The 24530-nt window shown below is 38.1% G+C and overlaps 1 protein-coding gene and 1 long non-coding RNA gene across 10 annotated transcripts in view; one reads left to right on the plus strand and one right to left on the minus strand.

Annotated features, from left to right (window-relative positions):
* Nucleotides 1-3979: 3979 nt before the first annotated feature.
* On the minus strand, nt 3980-4535 carry LOC113140905 (uncharacterized). Its single transcript, XR_003296698.2, has 2 exons — nt 4398-4535; nt 3980-4289 (listed from the first exon to the last, which is right to left on the minus strand). It is a non-coding gene; the product is annotated as an uncharacterized LOC113140905 (long non-coding RNA).
* A 174-nt stretch (nt 4536-4709) lies between these two features.
* The window catches only part of hdac5 (histone deacetylase 5), a 61996-nt gene continuing 42175 nt past the window's right edge, over nt 4710-24530 (plus strand). For 3 of the 9 annotated variants that reach the window (XR_003296696.2, XM_026324971.2, XM_026324973.2), the window contains exons 1-5: nt 4710-5109; nt 14939-15107; nt 18987-19361; nt 19663-19736; nt 20560-20582. Coding sequence is in view for 4 of the 9 variants with exons in the window: in XM_026324971.2 (XP_026180756.1) it covers nt 19155-19361; nt 19663-19736; nt 20560-20582 (304 nt within the window). In the remaining 5 variants the exon portion in view is untranslated. The remainder of the gene's footprint in view (nt 5110-14938; nt 15108-18986; nt 19362-19662; nt 19737-20559; nt 20583-24530) is intronic. The other 6 variants (XM_026324976.2, XM_026324972.2, XM_026324975.2 and 3 more) reach the window with 6 other exon arrangements.

Below are 24530 nucleotides of genomic sequence, written 5' to 3' on the forward strand. Positions count from 1 at the left end.
CAGTAGTCAGTGAGTGCAGGTTTAGTAATAATCACCTTTATAATATTTAATTATAAAGTCATTAAAGTATCTTTCAGTTTATGCTTTTTACACTTTTCACACTTTGTTAATATAAATATATGTTCATATAAGGCTTTTAAATATCTGCTGAAAGGTCTTTTGCTCTTTAAGCAAAATGACTAATAAGGGTTTTGCTTTAAAGAAAACTGACAGTGTGTAACTGTAATGTTCAACAAGACATTTTGCATTAACCTACACAGAATGGTGTATTTTCAGCTCTATTTGAAATCATTTTCACAGACCTAATAAGCAAGATGATGAGACAGCAATTGGAGGGTAATGGGATGCAATATGATGACCTTTGAACTTCAGCTGTGTCAACCAATCAATAGTCTTCTGTTCCAAAGACCTCCACCAATCAGTAAAGTCCATTAAAAATACCCGTGAGGCACCTGTGGAGTAGTCTGACTGAGTATAGCGTTTCCATGGCAACAACATCATTACCAGAATAGCTTTCTTTTTCTCTATTTCTGTCTCTCACTCGCTCTGTCCTTTCACTCCACCTTTCTCGGTTTATTAGTTTCTTTTTCTCTATTTGTGCATGATATTTTTCCACTGTTCCTGTTTCTCTTTCCTCTCTTTTTCTCCATCTTTCATCTTCCCCCATCCTTGCACCCTGTTTGCCTACTTTCCTCCATTTTTTCCAGCCTCCTTCTTTCTGTTCCCTCCTCCCCCTCCTCTCTATCAGCGTTTGCAGTCACATTGTGCTAGCAGTGATTATATTTATAGTCTCATCATGATTCCTCTTCTCTCTTTTCATTTTATCTCCTATCTCGTCTTCTTTTTATCTCCATGATTGAATAGACTTTAGATCTTGTAGACCGTAAATGTGGCAATGTACATAATAAATGCGACAATTACATGTTTGCATCATTATTAAAGATATCTTTAAATCAGTTTTGCCAAAACTCACAGGCTTATTTCTAAATTGAGCCAACATCCCACCACACAGCTGTTGTGTTACATTCCATTCCACAGTGTATTCTTGTTTTTTTTATTTTGTTTTTTAGCAAAAACCTGGAGTTCTATCTTTAATAGCTCTGGTACAAAGTTTGTACCCATTACTCACAGTGACACTTGGGTATGATTCATGCCCATCCAAGAGTTGGAAATGATAAAATGTTATAATACAAAAGGAAGGGGATAATTAAGTTATGGAACACAGAATGTTTTGGAATATGTTTATTAAAATCCGATAAACACAAGGAACACATTTTTATTGGTTCAGGGTCAAGTTACAATTGACCTTTCGTCCTGTGCTCTTTAATTAATATAGCTACTGTATAACGATCAAGCATTTAATTACAGCAGATTTACCATTTGACATTTCTGGTTATACTGAGACAGAGAAAACCAGAATTTTCATTTCTAGCTATAGATTTTGAGACTTTGTAATGTTTTGAGTCGATTATTTAAACAACCTAATTATGCACATGATGGTTACATAAATGATATCAGGCTAAAACAGTGAAGACAAAGCAGCCTATCCCAGGCAAAAGATTACTATCCTCACCCGTAGTTATTTTGTGTAGATGACAAAGAATTAAAGTACAGATGAAATACTGCACACGGGGGAATTTAATTCTTGTAATACTGTAGTTTTTTTTAAATCAAAAAGTAATTAAATTCCATTTGACATAAAACTTGGATGGTTTAGATGGATTTTATAGAAAAGAAAACTATACTTTTACTCTTGTGTTTTTGGTATCGCTCTTATCAGTGTCTCATGCACATGATTTTAGCATGTGGAGAAATATATATATGTTATCTAAAACATACTTAGGAGTCATAAACTGCTCATCTCTGTACCCCTTTTTGACCACCTACACTTTGGAATTTAACAGTTTTCATTATTTACAATTAATTAATTTATTTTTATTTTTATTACTTCTTTATTACACTTTCAGTAAAAAATGGCCATCACGTTTTCATAAAGCCCAGAGTGATGGATGTCTTTAGCCTTCTTGTGCTTATTGTCACACAATAAGCCTGGGACTGTGGCCTACAAAAGCCTCAGCCCCAGCTCTCTGAAACGTTTCACAATTATTAGACTCAGAGCTGAGTGAACAGCCTTTAGTTTTTAAAAAGCCCGGAAGGCCGTTACCAACAATTTTTACTGTTGTTTCCACATCACTTAGAGACTGCCACCACCACCACTTTTCCCAATCGGCTTGGCTGTAAATGACATATCTGCTTTCCTAGTCTAGTTGTACAAACTGAATTTAATATTTCATTACTAGTTATACAGGTAACCACACTGATGTGTTTGTCCACTATTTGTTAATATTTTACACAGAGTAACAGTAACATTTTGCTCATGTTTTAGAAAAGCAACGTTTTTTTTGGGATGCCCAGTACATTTATAAGTTAAACTATTTTTTAAAAAAATTGTGTAGCCTATCAGATTGAGTAGTTTTTCAGTTTGCAAATACTCTCTGGTAAATTAAGTATTGTTAAATTATCCTTGGGGCATTTCAAAGATCACCAAGTATTTATTTTTCTGAACTCTGACAGTAATGTAATGGTAATACATGTAAGAGGCATACGCAATGGCGGCAACGCCCCACCCCCCACGAAAGTTTTTTGTTTGTTAAATGTTTGTTTTTTGTTTGTTAGATAAAAATCATTAAATGTAATTAAAATTATTATTTTGAGTATGAGTATGAGACAATATTGTGGAAAAAGTGCAATGTATTAAATATAAATCAGTATTTGTGGTTAAAAAAAAAAAACTGCAGCAGCTCAACTTGGGGCGAACTAAACACCGCCCAGTCAGTGACACAGCACAGCCAATGAAAACTCTCAGACATACACATTGCAACAGAAGTTCAGCCAATCAGCGTCGGCTAATTTGACGCCTAAAGGGTGACGATTATTTTGGCCAGAGCAGAGTTGATCAGTAGAGAAGGAGTGACCGCGGTTGCTATTGATAATGATGGACGCCGGGTAGCAACTTCAGCTTTCTCCTAATTCAGTAAAGTCTCTTCTTCAAAACCCATTTGAAAGAAGAACCTGGTGGAGAAATTACAGGTTAAAGAGCTTGGTTCAGATCAACCTGACATCATAATCAAACAACAAGCTAGAAGGTAAAACGTATTTGAGAAGTTTCACTGTAGTTGGTACAGCAGAAAGGCTTGGCTAGCTAGACGCAACCATCTAAACTCCAGGTTTTGCTTCCTTTACTTACTTTTTAAAACGGGAGGGACAGATACAAAATGGACTGTAACAGGATTTAGGGACGTTAAACATTTATCTGAAAAAATTAGGAAACACGAGTGTACGAGAGTAGTCACATAGCTAGCCATGCTAGTTAGCATCTCCACACAGTTGCGGTGAAAAACTTGTATAACGTTAGCAGCATTCCCTAAACAGATTAAATTGACCTGTATCCTGAAATATTATATTAATATTATATTAATTTATATATTATTTATGTATATTTTGCTTTTGTGTAATGGCCAAACATTTTAATGACATTAAATAACTACTGAACAGTTATTGCCTTGCGTTCTTCTTTAATTGTATTGTGATGGTTACTGAAATAAGTAAATTTGGCACAGCCCAACCTAAACTATTTTTCACAAGCCGGCACACGACATAGGTATGAGGCTGTTGGTGGTATTTTAGAGGACGCAAGCGTGATGCTGGACATTTTGCTTAAATAATATATAGTATTTTGAAAATTGTTTGCCACTGACAGAGGTGGCAAAAGTACTCACATTCTATACTTAAGTAGAAGTACAGATACTTGTGTGAAAAAAGACCCTGGTAAAAACAGACTCAACCTCTTTACTCAAAAGTAAGAAAGTACAGGGTCTGAAATGTACTTAAGCAAAAAGTAAAAATGTTGTTCCCATCAATGATACACAATACATCTTTTAATAACTCCACAAAACTAAAGAAGTTCGACACAAAAAAGGAAATTCCTCTTCTTTTATTAACAACCTCCACAGTGCTGTACAGGGAACAAAACAACAAATTCACCATGAATCATTCTTGGAGCTGACAACATCAAACACTTCTTTAAATGCGGCCATGGATGGGGAACGTCTTGCTTTTCCAAATCTGCTGCATCGTCGTCAGACTCGTCAATACTCCCTGGATCCCTTTGTTCCTCCATGTCCCACTGCAAGTTTTCTCATAACCTGTACACTCACTCTGTTCCCCTCTCTAGTTAGTTACGTCTTTTACGTCGTGTCGTCATCCGTGGAGGTTGAAGAGTAACGAGCCTGTTTTGGTAATGTAAGGAGGAGAAAGTACAGATATTTGGGTTTAAATGTAGGGAGTCAAAGGAAAAAGTCATCAGAAAAATAAATACTCAAGTAAAGTACAGATACCTGAAAAATTCTACTTAAGTACAGTACCGTAGTATTTGTACTTCGTTACTTCCCACCTCTGGCCACTGTCTTCTGGTTGCCTCAGCATTACATGCAGTACGCAGCAGATTTTGAGTCGTCTTTAAGTCTTAATTTGGCAGTCCTCGCAGTTAAGTACTTCAACTGAGCAGTTATGTTGTGTGTACTGAGGCACCATCTGGGTAGGAAACGTAGTAAGTAAGGTTAACCTGACGAGCAAGACAAACTAAACTGTCTCTATGCGCCTCCCTGTCTATTCGTGCCTTGTCTGCCTGCCTCCATTGGTTTGTATTGAGGCTATTTTTAGCCGAAGCAGACTGGTCACGTGGCAGCAGGAGGACGTCAATAATGTTGTTGTTGGTGGTGGGAAAGAGAGTGAGAGGTAGACTGTAAATATGGAGGAGTTGAAACGGTGAGAGGCGTCTTGCTTGTTAAATTCAGCGTTTTCATGTGAAATAAAAACGCAGAAGAGCTTTGCGGGGTGTCACACCGAGGCTCGGCGGAAACCAGACCCGGGAGGAAGCGACCTCTGCGTTAATACTCTTTCCAGGAGGACTCGCCGACTTCCACAGGACCGGGAGGTTTACGGGAGGGACAGAGGGTGTCTGCGTGCGTGTGTGCATGACCGTTCAAAAAGGATATACCCCCAGACGCTAAGTGAAAGGCTTGTTCAAGAATGGCCGCAAAGTGAGAGGTGAAATTTTGTGCTTGCTAAGCCTTTGCCTACACTTTTTCAATACGTTTAACACACTAGCTGTTAACTCTGAGACAGTTAACGTTACCATACTGCTGTAGCTAGCTAAACGGCATAAAGTGACACCTGACTGACAGAACAGCTTACTAGCTACCAAACAGGTAGGACTTGACAGCTAACTTATTACTTGCTTTCACGCGATGAGTGTAAAAGCAGTTACTGACCAGGAGTTAACTTAGTAGCTAGCAGCTAACTAGAGTACAACTAAGAACCCAAAGTTAACCAGCCACCACCTACTGTACAAGCATAACGTTAATGCTAACAGGGCAGTCATTAGCTCTCTACACTGATGGTTAGCAGATGGTTGAGCCAGCATTTACTTCTCATCAACTACCAGTAAAGAACAGCCACCAAGGTACCAAATAACATAACAGCAAGTAAATAACACAACCAATTGTCCTGAAACTTAAAAAGTTATAAATAGTATGTTATGGTCTACTTTATGCAGTTCATGCTTAATCAGTGAGGTTCTTTATTGGAAATTGACATATAAGTACATTTCTAGTAAAGCTGTAATTGGGCCAAAAATGGTAGGTGTAGTTGAAAAAAGTTCATACTGCAATAAGTCTATAGTATAGCATGTTTTGTTTAAAGCAACTACTTAGATGAGCAAGGTCATCTTTAATAGTGGTCATGCATGGTTTGTTGCTCTATGCAAAGTGGCAACTACCACCCTCACTTAAATGGTACAGTCAGCATCTGCCCTCACTCTGCCGTCTGAGTGATGTTAACTACTCTGAAAGAAACATTTATAATAAGCCAGATTGTTGGCCTCTCAGTGTCTCCTAACCACACAACCCTTTGTATTGAAAAAGTACTGAATACTGGGTTAAGCAAAACTTCATATATGGACTTTAAGAAAAGCAAGGTCTTGGGGAATTGGAATATGTGAAATGGGACATCTAGAGAGTTGGAATGTTAAGACAGGAACACACATTGTGACTGTTATGAAGTCAGTCATGAATATGATTTGGACATGACGATCAATTGCATCAAGTGGGACTGGGGATGTCTCAGTCTGGGCCACGTGGTGTGGACAGTGGGCACACAAAATGCTACACTGTATGATACGTATATATGAAATTTTCATAAAGATGTTTATATTTATGATTGACATTGGTGACTGATGATATTACTTTTATAGCACCCGAGAAAGACATACTGGTAAACTAAAAGCTTCACCTGGAGTTAGCTTACAGTTACAGTTCCCTCTGCAGGCTATACCCTCCTACATACCTTTTCATCCAGGATCTCACCCAAACTGAACTGGTTTTCTTTCTTTTCTGGTCTTTTCAGCACAATTGTCACTGTTTAAAAACAGTACTAGATGCTGGCTGCTGTCAATATGTGTTTTGATCCAAAAATATGCAGTAGCTAAAGCTTCCCTGATGATGGTTACTACCTAAACCTTCATGGTGCTGCTGAGGGACTGGTTGTGTTGAAGCTGATAGTATGGATAGTAACTTGGGAATTGACTCCATAATAGTACTACATTTGTTATTCATATATAATAATAATGTATTTTATTTATAAGCACCTTTCTAGACATCCAAATGGCACTGTATGTAACAGTCAACAAACAAATAGATAAAACAAATGAGAACCCAGAGTCTGGATTTGAAGAGAGGGAAAGAGTCAGTGTTTCTAATGTCCAGTGGCAGTGATTTTCAGAGTTTGGGGACAGAACTCCTGAAAGCTGCCATGGTGCTGAGGCGAGCAGAGGGCACAGTGAGGTGGATGGAAGAGAAAGATCTGAGAGTGGGAGGAGGTGGCGATGTGAAGGAGATCAGACAGATATGACGGAGCAAGCTTGTGGATGTCCTTGAAGGTATACAGGAGGATTTTGAATTCTATTCTGTATTTAACTGGGAGGCAGTAGAGTAGCTATAGGACAGGGGTGATGTGATGAAATGTGGATGTTTTACTGATAATGCGAGCAGCCGAATTTTGAACCAGCTTATGGAGGGATTTGTGAGGGAGACCAAAAAGAAGTGCATTACAGTGTGGGATATATGAGTGGTAGAATATACATATTCTATATATGTCAGCTTGTTGCTCTGGACATATATGCTTAATGTGACTACATATCTGCAGCAGACATGTACTGCAACCTTTTGTCACCAGTAGGTCGGTAAAATCTTTTGACCACATTTTTTGATTATGTGCTCCATGCAAACTATTGGACATTGTGCCTTTTGAAGATGTGGTTCCTAAATATTGAAACTCAGTCAGTCAGTTTATTTTGGCTTTCTTAATCTGTTATTGTGAATAACTGTGATATCTGATGTAGAAAGGTGTGCAGTAAATAAACTTTACTAATTAAACACATAAGCGACTCATTTCATCAAAATGAATGGGGCACTGTAGCAGTGTAAGCTGGTACATCAAAACCACAGTTTAGTATAGCTAATCAGTATTCTTCTCCATAATGTCAAATGTAAAAAAACTGATGAATTGATTATTGATTATTCTTAGTATTTGGAACAGTAAGCACCAGGCAGAGGCTACACATTTTCCGTTTTCCATTGGTAAAAATTCTTCTCATGTACATATGAAATGCCTGTAGCTTAGATTCTCCTTACACTGGCAAACTGACATCATACATCCATCATGCTGCAGTTCAAGAGTAGTCATTTGTGCATTTGCGAGAGTGTTTGCGCTCAGTTTGTTGTGACTGAAAGCTATTCATATTTCGGTGCGTTAGTGTGAACGTGGTTTGGATGATCTCTGTAGATTTTGGTTTCTGATGGTGGTTTTTATTCTTAGCTTTTAATAGCAGATCTGGAATATTGTTTATGGCAAACTAAAATTCCTTTCTCCTAAATGCACACATTCAAAAAAATGAAGTGGATATATTTTGAAATCAGACTTTATTCATATAACCAAGTGTTTTTTTTTTATATATAGTAACAATTTATTATCCCAGCTCTGTCTTGGTTTGTGATCTTTTATCTTGTGTTTCAGTACAGTTACAGTAGCTAGGTAGTACAGGCATGGTCATCAAGTATGTTTCCATCCACCTGTTTTTACATAATTCAATTGGTGTATAAAAACACCTGAGTTGTAATTGTGGAAGTTTGTAAACACTCACAGTATGACAAGTTTTTTTTCACTCAAATGAGTTGGAAAAAGTTGGTATGTCAGTAAAAAATGCAATGGAAACAGATGTCGAAAATAGATAAATGATGTATATAAAAGATGTGAGTTAAACATCCACTGAAAACATCAGAGCTGTGCTGTGCAGACTGTAATGCCACTGTTTGAGGTTTGATTAGTGCTCTTGACATTACAGTATCTTGTTGTGGCTGAACATCTAGCACCACTGGCTGTTTATGTCAGTAGGGCTATCTGTTAATATTGGCATAAAAGTAGTGGATGGTTACTTGTGGTTATTCACATTTTCTTGTCCTAATAAAGTATTAGGTGACCTATTTAATATTTTTTGTAGTGGTCTCAGTAAATAAAGTATGTTTAAAAAAAACAAAACATTCAGTTTGCATCACACTGTTGTATGCTCAGCTTTGAAGATAAAATAGATGTACAAACAACTCATTTCTTGATATAAGGTGTGCAGATGCTCAATTGCCAGGTATGTTGATTTCAGTAGGTGACATTTAGTTACTAATTATGCACGTTTAAAATTCTGCAATGAATCATAGCAAACCAGTTTATCAAGATTTGACATTTTGTGAGGCACCAAACATCCACATGTGCAGACAGACAGCGAAAGAGAGAAAGAATGCCTAATCCACTGACTTTTACCACGTGTCCAGATTTATGTGATCTTTTCTTATTGGAAGTGTCTAAGTCGATATAATAAAAATATAAAAATAAAAATTGTTACACAAACAATCTTGACAGAGTATCTATTTACCAGAGCCTACAACTGCATCTTAGGGACTTGTTTAGTTATGGGTACTTTTAATCGTCCCTCGTCTCCGTAAGGTCAATGAAACAAATTTTTCTTAATGGAAAAATAGCAATTACAAGCAGTCTGAGCTACTGTATGTCATTTAAGTCTGTATATTACAGTCTGTTAAGTATGTGTTTTCAATGGATGGTGCTAAATTGCTTAATGCAGCAGAGGAATACATACTATTCTGATGCAACTAATATATATAGAATACCAATGTATTAAATGCCAATGTGAAAATGAAGTAACACTGTAAAAGGCTTCTCTGCTTGTATCCTTGCTGTCCTCAAGTGAACAAAATAATGTTTTTAAAAACTTTCAATAAATTATTTTTATAGGTATAAAATTTAGCAACAGTTTGAGAAAATGAGAATTTGACTTAGCACAAGTATGTTTTGTGTGCTGTCATCCTCATTTTTCTTGTCACCCCTTGTGGGAGTGCTAACCACTGTAGAGAAAGATGATTGCATCATTACTTTCTGCCATTTTGCGAAACTGAAGACAATATTATAATTACAACAGCTGCCATATTGCTTTTGTGATGCATTTTGCAACCAGAGTCTGTGCAGTAGAAAGAGGTGACCAGAGGCCAAGCCGTGATGTCAGGCTTCCAATCAAAGGCAATCAAATACCCCTATCACTGCTTTATGAGAAAAATGTCCACTGGTGAAGTATTCCCAGTTTGATGATATCTACCTTAAATGACAAAAAATCATTAGTTTGACTCATGTTCCATCTGGCAACTTAGAGGGGGTGGGGTTTATGACCTGTACTGCAACCAGCCACCATAACATAACATGGTTTCACTTATAGGAGCTGTCATATTGTCCATCTTTATATTCTGATTATGGTCTTAACCCTTAGGGTTGTGAACTATTGCCCTATATTAACACTTGTGATTTGTCCTCCAGATTGACAAGGGAACCTGAAGCAAAACACACTGCTCACCCCTACATAAATGTCAGTTCACATGAAGCGGGTCAAGAGCTGCATATATCTTTTTTTTAGTAATCAATTTACTTTAATGTTAAGACATGCAAAAATACAAAATCCTCAGAGAAGTTTGCCTATTTTTAGCACATTTGTTTGAAAGATGATTCAAGCAAATAATCAATTATCACAGTAATTGTGGATGAATTTTCTGTCAGTTGATTTTCTGTTGATAAAGTGACGATTCAGTGCAGTTTTACATGTAACAGTAATGAAATGCTGAACAGTAAAACAGTTAAAATGCAGTCCTCATGTCACCTCTGTAAGGACAACTACTGTGTGTATGTGTAAACATGTTGGAATATTTGTCTCCCTTTTTCCTCAAGTCTGCTGTACAGAGTGAACAAGATAGCAAGGGTTGACTGTTAGACACAGTCATGGTGGAACAGTTGACTGTGTGTATTTCTGTGTGTGGTTAAGAAAACAAGCTAGAATGAGTAAGAAAAGAAGACCATAAACAAACACTGTAAGAAACCATGTATGACTCTTGACCCTACACCCCACAGTTTCGCGCTCTTACTCGCACTTGCTGTTTGTTTAGGGAAGAGCTGCTCAGGTGAACTGTTACCACGGCAGCCAGCTCCCTAGTTGCCAGGCAGCACTTCCTACTCCTCTCCAGAATGGGAGGGCCCAGGTATTTTAGGAAATGATGGTGTGAAGAGGAGGCAGAGAGAGATGAAGAGAGAAATTTTTATTTTTTGTTGCATTGGCAACATGACTTAAGTGGTAGCTTGTTCTGTTGTACATCCAAGTATGCTTTCTTCTTTGTTTCTTTGGGTGTGTTTGCGTGCATGTCATTTGGATAATAAAGTAGTTGGCCAGCAGGTTAATCAAAGGTAGTTATAATAATCATAACTATGGACACAAACATGCACACACCCACAGTATTACATCCCATTATCTGGGCCCTGACATTGTTACCACGGCACCCAGCCCAGACACAGACTTCCTATGACTTAATTGTTTTCATTTTACTTTATCCATTCCGTCCATTAGCTGGTGCCAATCCCAGTTTATGGATGGATGGGGAGGTGGGATACACCCCGTACAGGCCACCAGTGTGTCACATAGAGACAGACAAACATTTACCCTACCAGTCAAAAGTTTGGACACACTTGACCATTGAATTAAATGAGAAAGTGTATCCAAACTTTTGACTAGTACTGTACATCTACAATTTAGAGTCACGAATCAACTTAGCCTGCACGTGTTGGGACTGTGGAGGAGAATCCACCCAGACATGGTGAGAACATGTGAACTCCACACAGACAGGCCCCAGCTAGTTTTTAAATGTATTTTTTAAATTTTAGTTCCTTATAGTAAATGGCACTTTAAGTCATACTTTTTTTTAACATTTTCATAGTGCATTAGCAAACCAAATTACATTTTTTGTTCCAATAATAATAATAAATGTAATAATAATTCTAATTAATAAGGTTAGCTCTGCAATTATTTATATTATTTATGAATATGTTGATTAGTTTAACAAAAAATAATTCATTGATTAGTTTTCTTTACATAAAATATAAGGTAGCATATGTTTCCTGATCCCAATTATGCTTTTAAATTTTGTATGATCAATGGTGCAAATCCCAAAGATAGTTGACCATTATATTAATCATAGAAAACCAGAAAATCCTCACAATCAAGAAGCTTGAAACAAGGATTGATGAGCATTTTTGAAAAGAAAAAAATGTTTTATCAAAAAAGTTTATTTGGTCAAACAATATAATTGATTAATTAGTTATTAGTTTGAGCTCTAAACCAGACTATATGTCAGGCTGTCCTATTACAGTGAAGAAATCTGCTGTAAAAAATATTATTGGCTGCCATTTTTTACACTTCCATATTAGCCAAAAATATTATTTCTCAGTTGGGTCATATAGAAGCCTTTCCTCCAGTTCTCCCAGCCCTCCTGTTCAGACTACAGCTTACTGACAGCTAGATAACAAGGACCTGTAAAATATATATATATTTCAGTCATTACTTCATTTGTTGTTTTTGCTGCTATTCTAGTATTTTGCTGCTCCCCTTATTTTTGTTTGTGAACAGTAATTAGACTGCCACTAAAAACTACAGCATGTCTGACTCCTCAGCCATCAGAAGAAGGGTAGACATCTTAGACTATAGTTAGGAAAACCTAGTAGGATTTGAGGATTTGAAAAAATTCAACATCTTGTTACGGCCAATGCACAGACACTGAGAATGTTACCCTTTATAATGATGTTTAATGCTGTATCCAGCAGATAAACTTTTAAAATCAGTCAGAAACACAACCTCAGTTTTAAAATTAATAGGATTAGTACTAAAAACTGTATTCAAATATTGTTGTGCTATTGTGTTGGATTTTTCTAGATTGTAAATGCATAATCTATAAATTGTGAAAGCTAGGTTAATGTACAAAGAACCCATTGACTAGTTAACATTACTACGGGCTGTAGTATACATGTAAATTTGGCAGTGTACGGTACATGTTAAGTTTGTTTTACATTTTGAAAAATTTAAAGGAACTGTTTGTGTTAATTAGAGCACTGCATGTTAAATCTGAACACTTGAGGATTCATATACATACAAACCAACTTCAGTTAATAACATATGTAAACGTCTTTATTATAAACCATTTTAGTTCAGCTGCAGTTATAGGACATGAAATAGTGGGTCAAGGTGACATGTTGGAGAATAAACATGTTTTAAATCACATTACAGCTCAGTAGCCTGAGGCTCACCATTGACACACAGACACGCACATCGACACATGCATAAAGACTTTCTGACATCTACTGAAAACAGTTAGGATGTTCAGTCGTGTGGGACATTCGTGTCCTTGTGTCCTGTTCTCACACTTTGTCAATACTAATAGGTCAGTACCAATAGGTGGCACCAGACTCCAATAGGTGGCACCAGAGGACCAGCAAGTCACATTAAACAAAAGGGTTCAGCTTGTTTCCTTAATGTGATGTAATTCCTTTTCATGCACAATGTTGGGTCAGGGTGGATATAAAGAAATGATTCAGAAAGATAGAGCACAGAGGTACTACATGTGTCAGTGTTTCCCGGTCTTTGGTTGTTTGATGAGATAAAATCGGCTGAGACTATAAATCCCCAGAGGAAATTAACATAGTACAAGGTATGAAAACAGATAAATTATGATTAACCCTATAATGCTGTGGGTATCATATTTGATACATACATTTCTGAGACCTATTGCATCACCATATGGTAAAAACATTGCTCAAAACCCTGTTGTATAAATCTTATACTTGTCTTCTGCCCCCTGGTAGTAGCAGTTTGAAAAATAAAGATACAGATGCTACAAATGGTCAAGAAAAATGGGTTTTTGTAATTGTTATTCCCCGAATTTCATGTACCGCCTGGTTACCACATTGCAAAATAAAAGGAAAGGACTGAAAAAGGCAGCTGTTTGGGAAAAAATGAAGATGCAGATGTTACAGATGGCCAAGGAAAAAAGTTCTTGTTATTGCCCGAATTGCGTGTAATGCCCAATCTTATCAAATATGATACAAGCAAAAAAACATATATGCAAATTATTTTTGTTTTTTCTTTATGTTTTGGTAAAGTGGCAAATAAAGACTGAAAATTAATTTATCTCATCCCAAATGTTTTCTTAAAAGGTATATCTTAACCATCTTTTCATAATTTTCAGCTACACTCTTGAATCTGTATTTATAACTTTGGGGCATTTTACACCATTTTTTCATACACGCAATGCATGACTTGTCTATGCTGCCCAGCTAGTGACCATCACTGCTCACTACTTTTTATAATGCATTGTGGGAAAGTTTGAGGGCACTACTTTTTAGTTACTAAAGAATGTGTCCGAATGTCCACCCTACTCCCTATATAGGGCACTATACGCTGTACGCTGTATGCCATTTTGTAGTGGAGTCTGAATCGCTAGTAGGAATATTAGGAGCATGTTCGAACAAAGACGATAAAGCCACAGTGATTACTGTGGCAGTAATGGTGACTTATTAATTGCTGCTGATTTTTTTTTTTTTTTTTTTTTTTCTCTCTGGGAAGTCAATGGAAGCCAGGGCTTGTTGGAACCAAGACCTACTTCCTACATAGATTCAAACCCGGAAGTGGGCTTGCTATGTCCACCCCTTCTACAGTCATTGATCTCAACCCATGAGATTCCAGACCAATTCCTTATATAGAATAAAAAAAGAGTTAGCCTGGCTGACCAGGCTGGCTTAGAACAGAGGGGCTATTAGATTCAACCACTGAGGTTGAACAAGCCAGTGTGGTCTTAGTGTTGTTCCCAAGACTGAATACATGAGAGGGTTGCATCAGGAAGGGCATTTAGCATCAAAACTTGTGTCAAATCAATCAGGTAGATCAATCGATTTGCTGTGGTGACCTGGGAGCAGCCGAAAGAAAAAAAAAAAGATGTAATATGGAGGTTAAAGCATAATTGCTGTCATGATGATCATAGTGCTGTTATTGGAGACTCAGTACAAACTAAATAGATTGGTTTATTGACATTTTATTAAATCAGAATTGAATTGAACAGGATACAAATGTTTCCTGTTCAGGCTGTGAAGCCTGTTGGATAGTTTTGACTACTCCCTAAAATATCAAGAGTGATGTGATGGAAGCAAAACTATCCAGACTCACATTAGGAAGATTTATACAAAAGTACAGTGCAATAGTACAGTACAATACTAAGTTTAGGCAGGTAATGCTTATCCATTTTGCTGGTTGACAGAAAAGTTTGTCTATAAAGGTAAAACATTAATTGTATTTCATAAGCGACTTTAATGGCATGAGAATTTAATTGAATATTTTTTCTTTTGCTGGTATTGCAACTAAACATGAAAAACTTTTTTGAAAACTCTTTTGCAGAAAAGCTGACATTGAGAAGAAAGTCTGACTTATTTGTTTGTTCGTCCATCGTGTGTCCTCCAACACATGGCCGACACAGAGGACCCACTATAATACGCACATACACACAGTGGAAGGAGTGGAGAGACTAGTTCAGATTCAACCTTCATGAATTCATCGCATACCTCAGGTAAGTCTGCTGTGGTTAATATTGGTGTAACTGCAGTGACAGTTGTTGCTATGGTTTATACAACCACTGGCTGGCTGGTGGTGACATTAGCAGTGGTGGTAGGTACTGTTTGTAGTTTGTTGTCTTGTTTTTCTCCATTTTATCTAGAAATACTAGGCACTGCTCTTTTGCATGATTTTTCTGAGATTTGTTTGCTTTTAACCTCTTTTTCTTTGGGTTGGATTACTTTGCTGTGTAATTCTATCTAACAATTGTCAGCTCAGTTAATCATATAAAGGCAAATTCATTAAGCCAACAGCTCAGTATATTGACAAGGGGTTAACAGCGTGAGGGGGACTATATCATCATTATTGTAGACCACACTGTGTTGCTTTGCACAGTGACGAACGGACACCTGTGTGTGTGTGTGTGTGTGTGTGTGTGTGTGTGTGTGTGCGTGTGCGTGTGCGTGTGTATGTAGACAACTGGTTGATGACAGATTTATTAAAGATGCCTTTATGTCCACCTTGTTTGACAGCGTTGTCTCTGCTGAATGAATGACTGGTTGACTGACTGCCTGTAATTTGGTTGTTATGGATACAGATATAGATCATAACACACACAGATACGTGCACACACACAGCTGCGTAGACAGCAGTGTGACTCCAGGGGTTGATGTGCCTCAAATAGAAACGCAGAGATGAGTCATCCGCTGAACTACTGCAGTACAAACACACGCACATATTCACACACCTTTGGCAGATGTGTGTGAGACCATTGTGAAGTCAGACATGTTGCCTGGCCAATATTGTCCCTCTATTTCTTTTGCTGTCACATGATTTGAAAGAATGATAAGACAAAAAACTAAGTCTTGAATAAATAATCATGGTGATGGTACTGGATAAGAGAAAAGCAATGCTCAATGCAAATAACAGCTCCACTCAATGCAGGACGTTACAAATTAGTTTACAGTATTTACATCTTCTTCTCTTTCTATGTGTTCAGTATTTGCTTGAGGACACACTGAGGATGATAATGAAATAGCAGTAACAGTAATCAGCCCAGAGATGAAAAGTTGATAAAGAGGATACAAAGGAGTCAAAATTATTTATGTTATTGAAGGAATTAGAATTATCCTTAGTTCATCCACTGGAGCCATTCAAGATCTGTTCCTATATTACCATAAAGCCTGATTCATTCTTATCGTTTGTTGTTTGTAATCCACTGTGTTTGCTAGCAGTCAGAGACACCTTATTACACTTTCTTAAAACACCAGAGCCAGTTCCTTAAAGAAAAAGCTACACTTTGGGCTGCTGAAAGGAACAGACAATCCTATAAATAGCAGCCAGCAGTTTGAATTAATAATATCCACACTAGCAGCAAAGTGAGCAGTGTTTTGTTAAAAATGGCCAATCTGTAAGTCTCCCTGACATGTCCCAAGTGCAGTACACCTCTGAAATGCTGCTGTAGGATGAAAAATGTCACGAAGGTATTTAGTGTAAATATATTAAATGTGTTAAGTATAAAAATGGTATGGTGTTGTTTTACAGGGGGTAGTGTGTCAGGTGATTTCTTGGCTTGACACAAGCTAGGTTTCCATTTAATTTATTGTAAATTTTAAATAAATTTCCATAAAAGCTGTAAATTACTGTACAATTTTTACCCCTATCATTCTATGAAAATTAGGAGTTCAGTCCATCTAGATAAACAGATGTTTTTGCTTTTTTTCCTCTTTGCATTGCTTTGGTTCCCAACCAAATGTAATCTGCTTTGTAATCTGCTTTGTATACTTGTGTAGTGTGGCTCTGTTGAGAGCTCAGCAAAGATGAAGCTTTGTGCTGCTTTTTGCACAGGAGACAGTGTCTACAGTACTGAACAGTCTTTTTTCTGTATCATTTTGGGCTTGTTGACCATAACCCATGCCATGTATATATTACTTATATTATTACAGAAATATGAGTAACTGTGTATTCAACAGCCAATTGGCAACCCACCAAAGTGCACTGACAAGTTGCAGACTTGGTTACAACTAAAAATGGAAAATTGTAAGGTATCAGCATGTCTTAGTGTTAGATTAATTAAAAATTAATTAAAAAAAATACTACCTGGTGATGCCTGTTTAAAAAATTAACAAAATAATAATATCAATATTGGCCTCAAAAATCTAATATTGATAGAGCTACGAACTAAACAAGATTAACAGCTGTGTAAGTCTGTACAAAACACAACAGTGTCATGATTTAAATTCTAATCATCCACATGCCATCACGCTCACAGTGACATTAGCATGTTGATGTTTGGCAGGAATAATATTTACCATGTTCACAGTGCCTGCTTAGCATAAAATATCACCAAAGTCAGCACGGGGGCCCTGAACATTTGTTTTGTTTTGTTTTCACGGCAAACCATGCTGTAGTTTCTGGACAGGCTGACTGACTGACCAATGCAGCTTGTAGAACCACAAAAAGTGGTTGTATCTCATTGTACGCAGACAGGACAACGTATATCCAGAACATAGTTGCCATGGTTAAAACGTACAAGCTTCACCTACACAAACTCTATCACAACATGGTGGTCACAGTTCCGCTCACACTGTTTGACTGAGAGATGAGCTCTGGGAAATGCTGTGCAGAGACATGACAGCACTGAAAGCCTCCCCCTCCTTCTTTCACCTCCTCCACCCAGAGCTGTAGGCTTACTGCTCCCGCTCGCTCACTATTTTTATCTGTAGCTCCTCCTCCACCCTGGCAGGCTATTTTCAGCTATAGTCCTTCCATCAACCCATCTCCTTGTGTTAGTAAATGCATTCTCTTCTCTTCTCTTCTCTTCTCTTCTCTTCTCTTCTCTTCTCTTCTCTTCTCTTCTCTTCTCTTCTCTTCTCTTCTCTTCTCTTCTCTTCTCTTCTCTTCTCTTCTCTTCTCTTCTCTTCTCTTCATCTGCCTATCTTTAAAATCTCAAAGAAACAGCCAATGTCACAACAGAAACATGTAGCAAAAAATTTTGACTGAATTAAGCTGATTGGAGGAATGAATGTTGACAGTGTCCTTGTCCCCTCTCTCTCCTTGCTGTGATTCACTGAACTGAAATGAGCTGCTGCTGACTTTATCTTCATCAGTTTTACTTCCTTTCCACCCAGTGATCTACTTTCATTCTCTCTTTCCTCCTCACCCTCCTCCCTCTGTCTCCTCTCTCGCTCGACATTCATTCAGCAGCTCAAAGAGCGTCACAGACACCCTCCTGCGTACACACTAACATATCACTGACTCTTGGTGAATATTAGCAGTCTGACCAGCAGCTGTTTCTGGTCTCCTGTCCTGTTGTTTTTGTGTGTTTTTCAAGTGAGGGATAAGAGGACAACTGGTGAGTCCCCTTTTTTTTGGGAGGATACTAACTTGCAGCTCATCTTTTCTAGCCTAGCCTTCCTGTCCTCACATTTCTTCGATTTTTTTTTTTTTTATTATGCTGCGCTCTCTTCCATTTTCCTCTCTGTGTCATTCTCTCAGCACTTCATTCTAATTTTGGAAGCATGGAACCTCGGGGAGCGCTCTCCCAAAGCTATTTACGTCCTTGCCTCTCCTCCTCTACTTCCTCCTCCCTTTCGTCAGCCAGGAGGAGAACAGCATGAGGATCCTTTGATGCACTACAGCAAGGGAATTCAGCTTCTCCTCGTCTCTATATATTTGTTGTGTTGTTAGCTGTGAGAAGCAGTGAATATACTGCAGCAACTGCGCTCTCGAACTGATCAATTCTCAGCTTATGGAAATACATAATTTTACTGGCAAGCATCCAGATTTCACTGATTCCTTCCTGGTCTTGGTTTTGCGTGGTTGGTGGTTTGGCATTAAAGACTGAGGCGATTTAATGCACCAGAGGAAGCAAACTTTTTTTTTCCATCTACAGCAGTGACTGGTACACATCCTGAAACCAGCCAGAGTCACTATCTCAGGAGCTGGGCCAAAGTGTTCTGCATGCATCAGGATTCCAGGTGATGTGGACTGATTGACCAGAAAATCTTATTTCAGGTCGTCACCCAGCCTGGTTCTTTCTGGACAGCCTGTATTTCTGATTATGATTCATGCGTTCAGTCCAGCAGAAGAGGAGAGTTTCTGGAAAAGCAAAAACATCAGAAAAGAAGATTTTGTCCTGAGTTTTACTGACTTGCCATCACAAACAGCGACAGACAGCAGAAGCTCGAAACCAAACAAGGCTGTCTTTTCTGGATTGCACAACAAAGGCACAGAGGAGTTCTTTATCAAATTTTTGATGGAATTTATGGTAATTTTTCAATTGATTTAAAGATTATTTGACAATAAAAGCACAGGAAACATTTGATATTTTTGAACTTTTCAATTTAACCACTTAGTTATTTTTGAAAGCACATTTCAGTGCTTCTTTCCACCCATTTCTTATCAAGTTGAATCCATGCCAATATCTCCGAAGAGGAACTGACTGGTGTTTTCATGACAAAATAGAACACTGCCTCTTGCTTTGGCATGCTGTTGCACCCCACGGTTTCAGGATTGTGCACCATGTTGCAGACCATTTATGAGACTGAGTCCTGTTTTTCCTCTGCCAGCACAGACAGTCACCAGCAGCCTCTGGAGCTCCTGAGTGGCAACAGGGGCTCCAGCACTTCCATGCCCACTGTTGGTGAGTCATATCTGGGAAAGGAAATGGCAGGGCGAGATGGTGGTTTTTTTGAGGGAGGGGGGGAGTTGCGCGTTGCTCACACAAAGTGTGATGTGTGAGGTGAATGGTACAGGTGTATGCTGCTGTTTTAATAACAACAGGAAGTTACTTATTGCACGAGTCTACTAATTTGGCCTGATTCAGCTTACCAACATGGTTAGCAATTGATGCAGCATTAGCAGAATGTTGTGTTACACAACTCATAAGGGGTAATTAAGGAATTATATTTTATATCATAATCAATGATGCCCATCGCAAGTAAATGTCCAATCATTCCCTTACAAATCATTGTAAATAAGATCCTTATTATGTCTCCTGAACTTTCGTGAGAATTGTTACATTTTACGTTTTATTTTCTTTTTAGTGTCAGAGTCATCAAGTGATACTTAGTACATTCACGGGTGCAGTGCAGTATGAATTTCTAATAACTAATTGGACATATGTTTGTGTCCAGCATGATAGAGCTTTTGATCCAAAACAAAGGTTGAAGGACTTCCTAACACCCTTGGTCTTATAACAAAGTACTGTAATTCCACAAAGCTAGGTGTATCCTGTTTAAACGGGCAAAAATGTGTGTGAGCAAAGACAGTCATTGCGTCCTGTGAGACACTTGGTTGCTAAGTACCAATAATGCCTATTTAGGTTTTATTGCAGTGAAGTCTGTAGAACAATGTGGATGCCAAAGTGAGATGAGCCGCGTTTGGAGTGTAGCTCGATGCCAGCATATTGTTAGTTGGTACAAGCAGGATGCACACTAACTCTAATCTTCTTTGCACAATTACAGCGTTGGCTCACTGGGGAACCCAGGTCAGTGTATATGTGTGTTTGTGTGTGTGTGGGTGTGTGTGCATGTGTCTGTTCAGACTTCACAGGCTTACAGAGACTTGAGTATAATAACAGTATATTGGTGTTATAGGGGCCATGTGTCCTGTGCTCTAGCTTGTGTTTTCTTACGTCAACCTATTGCTTTTGACTAATACTGTTCAAACTTCTTCTGTAAAATTGGTTATGTGTTTTTTTTATGACACTGATGTCTGTATACACATGCTAATTTTTAAAAAAAGTATTGTTGAACTGCATAGCCAATGACCACAAGTCTCTGAACTAATTTGAACTATTAAGCAAATAATAAGCAAAATGATCCCACTTCTATGTAAAGTTGTAAATTCGCTGTTGGACTACAAAAAAACAGCCCATCAACTGCTGTATGTTGTTTTATTATTAAAACTGGGAAACGGTTAAATTTTTATACATTTGGTGTTGTGTTTTTGCCCACACAACAAATGGGCAAAAGTTTATTTCTTTTTAGCTATTTTAGTGTTGACCAACTCAAAGGAAACACATGCCTCTTTACCTGTCAAATGCTCAACTATGTTTACCAGCTACAGTAGCTGCCAGTTTTAAGTGCCTGCTGTATACTGCTGACCTGATGATTTGCAGTTGGTTTAGCTGCCTGTCACTGCTGAGACAATGTTGATGTGTGTACTGAGTCTGAACCAAAGCATTAAAGTGGCAGGGTGTAAAACACCAAGCTTTTGGCTAAAAAAAATGCTAAAATGCATATAGCTGAGGAGGACTGCAGGGCTGGGTAATGATAATTTGTGGCTTACTATGAGTGACCCCCCTCATGTCACACATAAGCACCCAAACCATAGTTGAAATAAAAGTATTGCTAAAGGCATCTTTAAAAATATGCAAACATATTGGATAATTGATTGAACCAGATGTTATCAAAGACATGTGGTGCAACAAAACAGAAAGCATTTGAGGTGGATGACCTATGGTCTGCCAGCCCATAATGTGACTGACCCACCCCTCATTTGCTAAGCAACACTACACATGTGAATCCTTTCTCTCTCTCTTTCAGCTTCTAATTTGTACAAAGTACACACAAGCATTATGCTATTCTTACCTCCTCTATCTTTCTTTCTCTCTGTCTCTCTCTGTCCTGGCTGGAGTGTTTTTTGCAGGGCTGATGTAACAGTGCCTATTTTCTTTTAGCAATACAGAATGGACAAGACAGGCAGAGAGAGAAGAGAAAAGAGGAATATTAGTTCCAGAAATACCTCCCAGCAGCATCAGCAATAGCAGCAATGTGCAGTAGGACTAACAGAAACAGAGGAAGAGGGAGAAAATGTATCTTGCCTGGGCTTCAAAATGCACACCTGTCTTCCTTCATTATTAGAAGCAAAAATACTTGGCCAGCACTCATTAGCATAATTGAGCCTGGATTCTGGTTGTTAGCTTTAAAACAATTTCAATTTTAATTTATTTTATTTATATAGAACCAAATCACAATACAGTCATCTCAAGGCAAAACCCATCAAATCCCTTATGAGCAGCACTTGGCGACAGTGGAGAGGAAAAACTCCCTTTAACGGAAGAAAAAACCTCCAGCAGAACCAGGCTCAGTTTGGGCGGCCACCTGCCTCGACCGGTTGGGGTGAGTGGATAGAGCAGAGAGAAAAGAACAGCAACAATAAACAACAAATAGACACTGCAGGTTGGTGGGACCAGTAACTGCACATCAGCAATATACAGCTCCAGGACCAGGGACACCTGCAGAAGGTACAGAGAGAGAGAGAGAGAGAGAGAGAGAGGGAGAGAGAGAGGGAGAGGGAGAAACAGGCAAACATAGCATTTCTGTCAAAAGCTGGTAATTCATGCCCCTGGTTCATTGTCTTTGTTGAATATAGCAACTGCAACTATTTTCATTATTGTCATCACAGTGTCTCAGGGTTGGCATTCAAATTTACCACTGAATTTCTGTGCAGACATTCCTGGTCATGACAGACCTCTAATAGATGAATCTGTAACAATCACTCATTTTTCCCAGGAGATGAACTAGATTGGCGTTGATGAACTTCTAAATTCCCCAAAGGCCATGATGACACAGGGCGAGAGTTGTGGTTTTGAATTAAATGTTGATAACTATTAGATAGCCATTGAATTTTGCTTTAACGTCCATGTCCGTCTAGGATGAATTGCAGTAAATTTGATAATCCTCTGGTTGGTAAAAACTTTTATAGTTTTTTGAGGACTTTGGTTTATGCCAAATAAACCTTAAAAAAACAAATAAAATTCCTTGTGAGCTCGCTACCATGGTAAAAAAAAAAACTTCTAAAACATCTGTTGTTAGCATTGTCATTGTGAGCATGTCAACATGCTGTTTGTAGCATGTATCTTTAAAATGTATGTGCCAAATTACAGTTCCTGTTAGGAAGGTGACTGATTTACTCTATTTTTTGTGAGTATTTATTGCTTGGCTAAAGAAACTGTGAAATAAAATATTTCTTTTTGTAGGCCAATTGCTTAACCAGTTAATTGAGACAGTGATTGGCAGGTTAATTGGAAATAAAATGCTAGTTACAGCCCATTAAAAAATAATTTTGCTGCCAGTTTAAGGATGAAATCTGTATAGACCATCATCAGGAGATGTTTTTTCTCCCTTCCCCCAGACCTGACTCATAATCCACACCAAATCAATTTTCGCCATCTTTGTGATTTGAAGTCTTGTCTTGTATTAGTGTGATGCATAGAGAAAAATACTACTACCTAGGCGTAATAACCAGTTGTTTTATTTTTACCAGGATTCATTATCTGAACAAAATGGATGTACAGTCTGTCTTTCATTCTTTTTACTGCAATTGTCCTGATGCATGAATTGCTGTGTGTACTTAACACCAATGAGCTGTAGTCAGAGACTGATATGATTGACTGAAATGTTGCCTCAAACCTGCCTTTGTCAGACTGTATGTTAGTGTGAGTGTGTGTGTTTACCAGACTATAAATGTCTTCAGTTTGACGTCAGACGCTGGCTGCTATGGAATGCTGTTCTCTTGCCAAACAGACTGTTGTACACACACTCATAGACTAGTCCCTCACACACACAAACAGACAGGGACAGTGTGTGTGTTGTAGTGGAAGGGGGGACACGTGCGTCACAGCAAAATGCCAGAATATTTGTTTAGGTAATTTAGATGTGAGTTGCTGCACACATGTGCACAGACATACACAGACACTCAGCCTTGTTTAGCCCCAGCTCTTTTTTTCGGTTTTATCAACTTTTTTCTTCCAGCAGCCACAGTCACAAACCAGAAAATCTGAAAATGAACTGCTTATTTTTTAATGTGTATGCTTGCATGTGTGTAAGGCAAAGTATAATCTTTTTCCTCCCACATTTTTTCAGAAATAAAATCTTAGCTGCCACAAAACTGTAACAGAATACTGCAACTTCCTAAACTTAGAATAAATACTGTAAATGGTCAAAGGTCAGAGGTCAGATTGGGTTTAGAAATGATGGAATCTTTCCTCTTTCCTCTAACTAGTTGCAATCAGGATAGGGCTAATAAGCTTGGCCTTATTGTGGATGTTGGCATTTGATTAGCTTAGAACCCACGTGACATGCAAACGCAGAATGGGTGTGCCAAAGAGTGAGAGGTTACCAATTAGAACACCTTTGTATAGAAAGTTCAAAGGTCTGACTACACTGTAGGTACAATCCTAATTGAATTTCCTGCTTGGACATCGAATAGGATCTAATTGACGTCCCAACACACTGGAGCATGTGGCATCTTCCAGGAAGTAGTTTGATCCAATAGCAGGGGTCAGCTGTGGTCGAGCAGACACAGTTGCCCCGCACAGGAATATTAATAGGTAATCTTTCTCTCATTTTCTACCTCATCTTTGTACCAAACAGTGTGTTTCTGGGCTCTTGACCTGTTGAGCCAACCGTAATAAATTGTCTAAATGGCA

This window comes from Mastacembelus armatus, chromosome 8, assembly GCF_900324485.2.
Source record: "Mastacembelus armatus chromosome 8, fMasArm1.2, whole genome shotgun sequence".
NCBI classification, from domain to species: domain Eukaryota; kingdom Metazoa; phylum Chordata; class Actinopteri; order Synbranchiformes; family Mastacembelidae; genus Mastacembelus; species Mastacembelus armatus.